At 33.7% G+C, this 11,290-nt stretch overlaps 1 protein-coding gene and 1 non-coding gene across 3 annotated transcripts; one reads left to right on the top strand and one right to left on the bottom strand.

Moving 5' to 3' along the window:
* Window positions 1-5,649: 5,649 nt before the first annotated feature.
* Window positions 5,650-5,723, bottom strand: Trnat-agu (transfer RNA threonine (anticodon AGU)). Its single transcript has one exon. It is a non-coding gene; the product is annotated as a tRNA-Thr (tRNA).
* Window positions 5,724-8,280: 2,557 nt separating this feature from the next.
* Window positions 8,281-9,202, top strand: LOC129252721 (attacin-A-like). 2 transcript variants are annotated; one of them, XM_054890955.1, is made up of 3 exons: window positions 8,281-8,531; window positions 8,647-8,723; window positions 8,800-9,002. In XM_054890955.1, the coding sequence occupies exons 1-3, from the start codon at window positions 8,374-8,376 to the stop codon at window positions 8,895-8,897; spliced, it is 333 nt and encodes a 110-aa protein (XP_054746930.1). In that variant the 5' UTR covers window positions 8,281-8,373; the 3' UTR covers window positions 8,898-9,002. The 2 variants fall into 2 exon arrangements, with proteins under 2 accessions (XP_054746930.1, XP_054746929.1); XM_054890954.1 differs by having other exon boundaries at window positions 8,647-9,202.
* Window positions 9,203-11,290: the final 2,088 nt, after the last annotated feature.

The following is an 11,290-nucleotide window of genomic DNA, read 5'->3' as shown; positions in this document are numbered from 1 at the left end:
AAGATAGGCACTTTAGGTAGACAATTTTTGAATGAGATCTTCCAAACTTAGCACTGCGGGAATCATGGATCTTCTAAAATTTTCGAGAAGCTAACTTTGGTTCAGAAAAGTTCCCCATGCGGTATCACCATGGGTTTGAATCCCGAGTATGTCTCATAGTGGACAGCCATTGCAACCTAATCTAACCTAACCTACTCCCATGAAGCTCGAATAAAATTTTACGATCTCTACAATATTTTTTCGAAAGCTTTGCAAAACTTGTTTTACGACAAATAAGCAAAATTGTATAAACAAAAAAATATAAATTAATAATATGGAGTACTCATTCATCTCCAAGGGCTATGGCATCAGCAAGTTTTGTATGTAACTTTTGGTTGACTCTTTTGGATCTTTAAATAGAGCGGCGGCTGTTATGCTTATGCGGGTAGGTATCGCCTGAATGCAATAAACAGCTTTATTGCTCTCCTTTTCTGTAATTAAGTAAGCTTGTAAAAGTTAAGCTAATAGTAAATATTGTTGTTGTATTATTAATTGAAAAATTCAATATTTAATAAAGTCAACATTGCATCCCCAAAGTTGACATTCAATTTATTTGCAAATTTACATCACAAATCCGAAAGAGCCAGTGATTTTTGTATATTTTTTTTAATTCCTCCCAACTGTCGCGATAATACAACCATATGCAAAAATGCACGCAACATCTTGTCGAACATTTCCGGGTACACCGCAACGAACATTCCAGTGGAAAAAATAGCGTGATGTATTCCGTCACTACCGTTGCAACGACAAACCAATCCCACCGTCAATATTTCATATCGCCTGTCATGCGATACGTATTGCAGTTAGGACAACAGGTGGCCATGGGCTTCTGTCAACAATTGGACTCCAACTCGATTTGTCCCCTCTGCTACAGAACCTTGTCTGTCGTAAAATGTCCACAATGGAGTGAAATGCATACAGCAGTCGAAACGAAATCAGCGAAAAAATATGAAATTGACAAAAAGTGAAAAAATGTCTACATTGTTTGCTCAAAATGTGTTTATTGTTGCAGATGAACCTTTTTTGTGTCATTGAATGCCACTTTTACTGTTGTTGCTTTTTGTTTTAGAAATTTTGCGTCTAACCAACTACGTATGTGCTAATGTACTATATGGCAGTATATTGAGGAAGGAGTTCTTGCAATTTTGACATCGTAGTTAGTTTTTTTTTTTGATATCCCCGTCTAAACGTTTCTATGTATGTAGTTATGAACTCATATCTGATATATACGTCAATAAATGGCGGTACACCGTTATCGTAACGTATTTCTAAACTTTTCATGCATAGACTTTGTTTGTTGTTTTTCATTTTTCAATTGATAACTACGTCAACAGTTAAAGGCGTTGTTAAATGAATTGAATTGATGGAAATCGGAAACCCCGCACATGAATATCAAAAAATCAATGCAACGCTGCAAGTATCGGTTCTAAAATGTGTGTGAGGGAGTATTGCTACTACTCCTTGCAGATTAGGTGTAGCTAAACATCTACGTCAAATTAAGATAGCTGAAATTGCAATACTTGTTTGCTAAAATGTTTTGTTAATTGTCACTGAGGTTCAATTCAGAAAACTTCTCATAAAGAGGTAGTCTCCATATCTCTAATGCATAAGCCAACATATCTCTAATGCATAAGCCAAAAGCACAGCGCACATGGACGAGAGGCTCTACAGAGCAGATATATAGATTTATTTTTTGACGATTTTTTAAATGCAAGGATCGTGCATAAATAGTGATGAGAAACTAGTGGATATCGTAAAGGATCATATAAAAAACTTTCCAGACTATGAAAGTCATTACACGCGTTCTAATAATCTAAACAGGAAATACCTGAGCTCTGATTTGAACTTAAGAAAAATTTACAACTTGTATGTTGAAAAGTGCCAAGAAAACCATAGAACATTTCTCAGCGAGCGAATATACATATAGGAAAATTTTTAAGAATAATTTGAATTTAAGTTTTCATCCCCCACATAAAGATACTTGTCAAAAATGCGGTTACTTAAATTTGAAAATTAAAACTACCTCAGACCCTAATGAAAAAAGCAACCTTTTAGAAGAACATAACATACATTTGAAAAATGCAGAACCGGCTAGAAAATCTTTAAAAGAAGATCAAAACTGAGCACCAAAGAACTCAGATAAATATTTTGCATTTTCCATTGATCTAGAAAAAACCCTTCCATATCCCAAATGAACAGTTTATGTTGCATTATATAGGGTTTTCCAATAACAGGTGTTATTGGTGAATGGATTGCGTTATCGAGAGATGATTAACGATTTTTATGGCCGGAATGGGATGGTATTGATCTGGACAACGTTTATTTTCAACCAGACGGGGCTACGCACACTGGGGATTTTGCGGAAAAAAGTCAAATTTGCAACATACCACCTACGCAATGTTTAATGGTATTTCTAAATTCCAGAATAGAACCAACAATAAAATCAAAAAGAATTACTAAACTCCGACTTACAGTTTTTTTTTATAGATATGTCAAAAGTATAATTTTTTTATGGTATTGAACTGACGAAGAAGAAACTTCAAAGCCCAAGGTGGTTTTTTTTCTTTTTGCTTGAGCCGACTTCCATTTTTTTATTTTTCATTTAGGGTACGATATTTTTATATATTTTAGCCGGAAGAAGAAAGGCTGTAAAGCATTTGATTATCTATTTATAATTAATTTTACGAAAAAAAAAAAAAATCATATTCCTTCATATTCTTGGATCTGCAAGTTGAGCTACATTTACCTACGGTCAGAAACTAGTATCAACGTGTTGCTTAATAACGTCTCTTTCAGTTTTAATCAATTGCAGGTGCCACCAGGCGCCACTGATTATTTTTTGGCAATGATAATAACTAAACGCTTTCTAGTGTGCGCATAATGATAACGAAACACTTTTAATTTTGTTTTGACATTTTGAGGGTAATTCAGAATCATGAACTTACATGTATCCTGTGCGTAAATATTTGCTGGCTTATATTAATAAAAAAAAAAAAAATTTATGAATTTAAAAAAATTTTTTTTTTTTAATTTTGTTACAATAAAAAATAGTTTTTAGACATGTTCTTTTCATACACAAATATATACAACTTCGTTAGTAGTAAAAATGTAAATATTTTTTGGGATGTATACTTTTTTCCGCATCTCTGTACAAAAATCCCCAGTGTGCTACGTGCCACACAACCAACGAGAAAAGTTTCCGGACCGTGTTATCTCTCGAAGTGTTGATCACAATTGGCCACCAAGATCTTGTGATTTAACACCTTGTGACTTTTTTCTTTGGGGCCACGTGAAAGAGATGGAATTTGTGAGGCTATCGAGGACATAGGGCAGCCACTTTGCAATACGGTTATGGAAAAGTTCATGAAAAGGATATTGTCCTGTAAGCGTGGTCCTGGTGGTCATTTGCCTGACGTTATTTTCCACTATTATCTCTTTATAATGAAATAAACATCCGATCATTTATATTAAAAAATAGCATTTTTCTATGAATATCAAAATTCTCTGTTTGGGAAACCGAATTGGAAAACCGAAAGCGAAGCATGTATGTATATTCTTAATGAAGATTTTCATAATTTTCATAACAATAGAATTCATATGCATGTATGTATGGGAAGAAACTGTAGCATCTAGATATGCGGTAGAAATAGCATCTTGCTGTTTGCAGCATATTCAGACGATAACAACTCAAGGTCATATCATAGCATACAGTGACATGTTTAGGTGCATTATATATCATCTCTTTAACACTGCAAATTCCCAGCATTATGCTGCCAGATGATTTTAAGTTCTGATTAAGCTGCCGCTACACCCATAACACGCCATGATTTTTAACTAAATTTTTGTTTTTTTATCTCAGCTTATACAAGTAATATAACATTAATACTTGCCAAAGAATATGAATCAGCTAAATTGAGTAAGATGAAAACAAGTTCTCTTCTGAATTCGAATCCGCTTTAGCTGGTACCACCTTTATTTGTTTATTTATTTTAATTATTAATCTAAAAATGCAATTTATGTCAAATGAATACTAAATAATTATATTTGATTTTTATATTTCAATGAAAACTAAATTCAACTTCTAATTTACTTATTTCATTTGATATAGAAAAAAAATACATTTCTTACAGTTTACAGAGAAAGAATATTAGAAACTACTAAGAATGTATATTAGTTAAACAATTCATTTAGTGACATTTTGAAGTAGTATTTTATGAAAAAAAATTCTAGGCCAATATGATTTCAGAGCGAAATCAATTCCCTCAAAGCTCTGAAAATTGGAGCATTGGAAGTATAACCAACCCTAACCAGAAAGTATCATGATTTCGTAAGCTTCGCTGACGAAAGGGGGTCAATCACCTCTATTATAAAATCAAAAACGAAAGTGAGAATAGTCATTCTAGTTTTCTTAGATGCATGAGTAATCACCGACTTTTAGAGTGCTCCAATTGGATCAATGAAATGTAAAGGGCGCAAAGCATAACGAACAAAGACTTTTTGGACACGTTTAAACCTACTAATATGTCATGCATAATGTGGTTTCCAAATAAAGACAGCATATTCTAGTTTCGAATGTACAAGACAGATATACCTGAAACAGATTTAGAGTATACGAATCTACTAAAACCTCGAATAAAAGCAATGGTGTAATTTAAATGTTTTTGAAAAGAGAATCCAAAGTCAAATACCACACCAAGATAATCGATAACCACCAATGTGGTACGAAGTAGGTATAGGAAAACAAGTGAACAAGATACATAAAACTAAAATGAGTTTTATGATGAGGGGGGAATACATGAAACAGCGATTATTGATGTACTTTTTCCCCTACTTAGTAAATAACTTTCCAAGAGAAATGAAGAATGATGAAATTAAGAAGAAAAACTATAAAGAGAATATTATTTTTGCATAGAGTGCTAATTTCGTGACCCCCACTGTAAATGTGTAGAATTAGTTTCTTATAATTTATAGCGTCGTAAGATTTATTGGAACGGCGTACCGCTTATTTATTAAACTACATACTTCAGATAGTAAGTGTACTTGGAATTCACTTACCCATATTCACATATCCGTTAGATTGCAGAAAAACAAACAATATTTTAAATCACGTAGAAATGTCAAAATTTGATTTTTCATGGCATAAGTACACTCGGAGGTTTGCCATTGTCTGCCGAGGGGCGACCGCCATTAGAAAAAACGTGCAGCTTATTATTATAAAATTCAAAAATATTCGAAAATTTCTCTAAGAATTCTGATTAAAAATGTACAATTTTGAGGAAAATTTATTTAATTTTTTTTTAACTTGCACTATGGTTGAAACTTGGATTCATATGATTTTTGTAGGATTATGAACTACATATATTTTTATCGACAAATTATTAAAATTAAATAAGAAATAGGCAAAATGTCAAAAAGTCTCTGTGAAATATGTATGTAGATACTTAACGCAGTGTATACTCGTGTGTTTTTGTACGAGTACCTGTATACAGTCATAGTTGCTTCGAGGTCTTTAACATTAAATAATAGTTTTTTTCTTTTAATATAAATAATAAATGGATTAAAAAGAAATCTGAAGTCCTGTCCATTATAATCGAATAATGTAGACTTCGAAGGCCCCGGCGAGATTCGAACTCACGATCTCCTGTTTACTAGACAGGCGCTTTAACCAACTAAGCCACGGCGCCACAGTGACACCAATTGGCTAAAGTGTGAAACATCTATGCAGAGGATATGAAATATGTGTCTAAATGAAATAGAGGTAAAGAAGAAACCAAAACTTAAATTTAGCGTGATAAATATTCAAAAAATATTGTAATTAGTATACAAAAAGAGAAATATTCTACTAGTACTTCCGGGTAAAAAGAAGTGGTAAAATAAAAATTGCATATATTCCCTTTCTTTGCTATTCAAAGATCTTTGTAAATAATTCCGGTTTATTTTATATTTGCTACACACATACATAGATATACATATATATTATATATACTTGTACATAATATTTCTTACAAATAAATACACCTGTGTTCACAATAAAAGCAACGCGACATAGTGTAAAATTTAGATTTTTTTCTTTTGTTTTTTGTTTAAATGTAGTTCAAAGAACGTTAATGTAGTTCATACCAGAGAACGGTCTCTGGTATATGTGTAAAAATACGTAATTATTATAGAAATCGAAATATTAATATAACATATGGTTAGCAAATTCATATCTTTGCTATTATTCATTGTTGTTGTCACTGAACACTGGGAAGCACTATATATATATATATAACTTCGCAAAAAGATTTAGCGCAAGTGGAGATTTTCTTTTGCTATGGGCATTGTAGCATTGGCGTCAGTGACCTGAATACAAAAAACCAAAAAATTTAACTGTTTATTAATGTCATAATTTCTATATGAATTAAACAAAAATGGAAAAAAATACAAAATTCGCGGAATAAAATGCTTAAACAAAAAAAATATGTATTTTGGGGCAAATTTTCCTAGTATTTTTGCTTCGAAAAAAATATTTTTTCGAAAAATTTTCGAAAACTTGAAACACATAGAAAGTATGTGTAATATCATAAAAAATATGTGTGCGAAATTTCAGGGAGATCGGTCAATAACTTTTCGAGTTATCGTGTACGCCAATTCGAAAAATATAGTTTTGAGAAAAACGCGTCTAAAGTTTGAATACGTAACATACCTCTACCACCCCTCGAACGCAAAGAATAGAGTCGCCACGGTTTACGATCAATAACATAAGAAATACTTAAAATTACGTTCTAAAATTTTTTTACATATTCTTGAAGGATTATATTAACATTTTATGAAAAAAAATTTTCGAAATTTTTCAGGTATCTATCTGTCCCTTTAAAGACATTAAGGGGTTATATACAATTAGAATTAAAAAACAATTGATTTTTTTTTATTTTTTTTTTTCTTAAGGTACTTAAATATATTTAAGAGTACACACAGAAAATTTAATATCGTTCCGGTGAATATTTTCGAGGTTACACGCAAATTTGAAAAGGCGTTTCAGGGTGCTTGTATTCTATGTAAAGTGCTTTTCAAACTTTAAACGCGTTTTTCTCAAAACGGTGTTTTCAAAGTCGGTGACCAACATTACTCGAAAACAGCTAAGCCGATTAGTCTCAAACTTTAACACAATCTTCGTAAATATATTTTTTAGTTTTTATAAGATTTTTTCTCACCGATAAATATTTTTTATAAACAATTTAAGGCCGAAATTTTGGTCAAAAATGGATTTTCTTTTTTGAGAAACCGCCATTTTGTCCAAAAAAATTAATTGGCTTCTTTCTTCGATTAATTACTAGATTTAACGAAATCTGTTTGGTTTTTTATTTCAGAGAATCCAGTTCAGAGTTATAGTGGTCACGGCAAAACGTCTTTTTTGAGAGGAGCTCCCGGAGAACCGCTGTAACTCCTTTCCAAATAAATACTTTTACTAATACTAAGTCTTAAAATACAGTTAAAAAATAACAAAATATGTGTACAAATTTTTAGTTCAATAAATTAAAAAAGTTTCTCAGAAAAATTTCTGGTAAATTCGTTTTTTCGGCCTTCTAACTATATATACATATATATATGTATAATTGGCGTGTACACCCTTTTTGGGTGTTTGGCCAAGCTCCTCCTCCTCTTTGTGGTGTGCGTCTTAATGTTGTTCCACAAATGGAGGGACTTACAGTTTCAAGCCGATTCCGAACGGCAGATGTTTTTATGAGGAGCTTTTTCTCGGAGGTTTGCCATTGCCTGCCGAGGGGCGACCACCATTAGAAAAATGTTTTTCTGTATATAAAAAAATAGAAACGAATTATTTATTACATTCATTTATTGATATTTATTACCAATTCAGTTTGCCCTTTTCATTGAAATATTTCAGAAGCTGTTTGCAAAAGTTCTCCGTATTACATTTTTGCGGATTGTTGAATATAACCGAACCAGTTATACTGCTTTTGTTTTGTCCACGCTTCGCCACTTTCCAACAAATAAAGTTCAACAAACAAATTATTTTCTTCACTTTGAAAAATCACGGCTGCACGAATGAGTGATATGTCCAGATATGCAAATGTAAAAAGATGCTAAAGAGAACTTCCAGTGTCTCTCTTCCAATTGTCGCTGTGTGTGAATCGGGATTAAGTATAATATATTTGTACGTATGTGCCCCCATAAAGTAAAAGAAAAATAACGACATAAAAGAATCGCCAAAAATGCAATTTTACAAACAGTTACAGAGCAGAAAGCACAACAAGTGCTTGACAAAATTCCTAAGCAACAAAAAAAGTCATTTTATTAAATAGTTAAATAATTGAATTTGTCACTTTAAAAACTATGCATTGGTTTACAACAACAGAAGCTGGAAATGGTACCCGAGCGGAAGCAAGTAAAAAGATTGGAAATGAAAAAGTTAATATGACAGCAGGCGCGTTTATTGCCAGCAACGCGACCATGGGTGAAGGCTGCACGGGTATCTTTGCGGAGGTTAATGCGTAAGTTACAAAAATATTACAATATATAAAAAAAAAATTTGAAGATATTATTAAATAATATTTTATAAATATCTTGCATTAATTTTTGTTGTTTTTTCATACACTTCTCACCCAGCCACGGTCAAGGCTTTTCGGTACAGCGTATAATAATGCACAACTTTGGTACCACTCTTACGGGTGGCTTTCATGCAAGTATTTTCAATAATAAAACGCATAAATTTTCCACGTTTTTAATGTACTCGCAAACCAAATTTATTTCTGGCGTCAGCTTTGATCATACCAGCTCTGGATTGTCTTATACTCACGCTCGGGGTCATAGTGTTTCATTTTCTGCCTCTGAATTCCCGCAAACGAATATGGGCATAATCGCTGTGGCAGCTAGAGCGAATATCTGGAGCTCAATAAGTTCGGCTACCACATTGGGAATAGCAGTAGTTGTGACACGCCACTTTAGAGGCCCATTAGCTGGAAGATATGCTTTTGGCGGAAGTTTAAGGTTTTCGCATAACTTTTGAGTGCCAAACTCTTCGATATTGAAAAGTATACGAGTACAAATTTCAAAGAATCAGTGAGAGCTTTCACAGCTGATATCTTGGCTTTCGAAAACAGTATTAAATCTCTCTGCATCTATTAAAATTTCATAAAAATGTGATATTTTACTTGTATTGTTACAGCGTCATTTTATAAATGCATTCATTATAGGTATTTACAAAATTTTTTTATAATTGTCATTAAAGTGCGTGCATGTCAAAATTTTGTATTAATATGATATTATTAGATTTTATCAAAACGACAATAAAGTAAACATCAGTCAATGTGAGAGTTCAGTTTTCATTGTGAGGAATTGAGAGTTAGTTGCCGGTATAGAACATGAAGCAATAATTAAAGGTAAGATGTCTAATTTTCACCTTTTGTCAGCCATCTTTGGCACCTAATAAATCCCTGATGTTCTCTTCGAAGAACTACTTTTTATTTCAGCGCAAATTCTAAAGAAAAAATACTCAAAAGCATAGAAAGCAAAACTCTTGCTAAAAAGTTAGCAATCAATATTGTTTTTGTTGTGTCACTAAACGTGGGGATAAGAGAGCGTTAAGTTTGTTCGTGTCCAAAAAGACAAAATGTAAAGAAAATATTGGGTGAAATCGTGCGGCACTCATTGAAACCAGGCATGAAAGTTTGCGGGTATAATTTTTCGGCTCAGAGATCGGCCCAGATCGATAGGAAAGCAAAGTTTTCTAGTATCGAGAATTGCATTGCTGGAAGGAGCCAGAGACGGCTCATCTTTTGGTTGGCGCTTCTACGTAAACGGAGTAAATCCTTTTATAACTATTTAAAAAGTGAAAAAGACCCTTCGAAGTGTTGGAGCATCCTCCGTATTCACCAGATTTGGTCCCTAGCAACTTCCATCTGTTTCCAGACCTAAAAAAATGCATGCGTGGAAAGCGTTTTTCAACAAATGATGAGGTCATAACAGCTGTGGAAACGTATTTTGCAGCCCTTCCAGATTCTCACTTCTGGAATGGTATTGGTATAAAGTGTATTGATGCTCAGGGAGACGATTCTGAGTAATAAATTGCATTTCAAAAACTGTGTTTTTCTTATTGAACCGCGAAACTTATTAAACCACCTAGTAATTGGTGTGCTAAAATTCCTAAGGAGGCTTTGCACGAAAGTGCAGAGGATTTTGGACAAAATTGATGACTGGTGCACGAGATAAGGTCTTTCCGTCAATCCGAACAAAACCACCATAGTTTTGTTCACGAGAAAACGGAAATTGGATTGACTTAGTCTTCCAACACTGAAAGGTGGGACACTTGGTCTTTCCGATGAAATTAAATATCTAGAAGTAATCTTATTAGATAAGAAGCTTACTTGGGGGACACACGTTTTACTGAAGGTGAATCGCACATTAAGGGTTTTTCAGCAATGTCGCAGAGCCTTTGGAGATGGAGCGGTAAACAGATTGGAGTTTTCAGTGATAGTCAGGCTGCACTGAAGGCCCTGGAGAACGCGAAGCAAATCTCAAATTAATCAAGAACGTAAGAAGAAGCTTAATTTTGTCGCTACACAGAACAGGCTTGTACTTATATGGGTTCCAGGACACTCCGGTGTTCAAGGAAACGAAATTGGCGATGAATTGACCAGCCGTGGATCAGCGGTTCCCCCACAAGGGCCAAAACCAAAAATCGGAATCATCCGCAGGAATTATGAATTGGATCAGCGATTATGTATGCAATTTATATTAAAAGCGATTGCCCGGTCTAGAACGCTGCAAGACTGCAAAGTGTTTTGTGACAAGTCCGAACAGAAAACTGTCAAACTTTCTACTAAAACTTGTAAGGAAAGACGTTCGGTTGATGGTCGGTATTATTACAGGACACAACCCATATGACCACCATTGGAATCATTGAGGACCCAGTATGTCTGTCTTGCTTGGAGGAGGCGATTGGCACTGAGCACATTCTCTGTGAGTGTCGTGCTTTTGCTAGAGCAAGACTACGAGTTTTGGGTTCCGATGTCGTGCGAATGAGTAACATTCGTTCTCTAAAACTGCAGGACATTTACAGATTTGCCAAAGAATCCGGACAATTCTCACAGGACTAACTACCTCTGTCTCTGTCATATTTCATATGTACACATATTTAGCATCCAACTGTATATGTTGAGGGATTTGACAAGTTGAATATTGAGTTCTTACGTATTTACGTCAATAATGGCCAGACAGCAGCCAATGAGTCATTAGTAAAAAACTATAACTA

This window comes from Anastrepha obliqua, chromosome 1, assembly GCF_027943255.1.
Source record: "Anastrepha obliqua isolate idAnaObli1 chromosome 1, idAnaObli1_1.0, whole genome shotgun sequence".
Lineage (NCBI taxonomy): Eukaryota > Metazoa > Arthropoda > Insecta > Diptera > Tephritidae > Anastrepha > Anastrepha obliqua.
The sequence above is the reverse complement of the archived record's forward strand: the minus strand, read 5'-3'. Positions and strand labels throughout refer to the sequence as shown.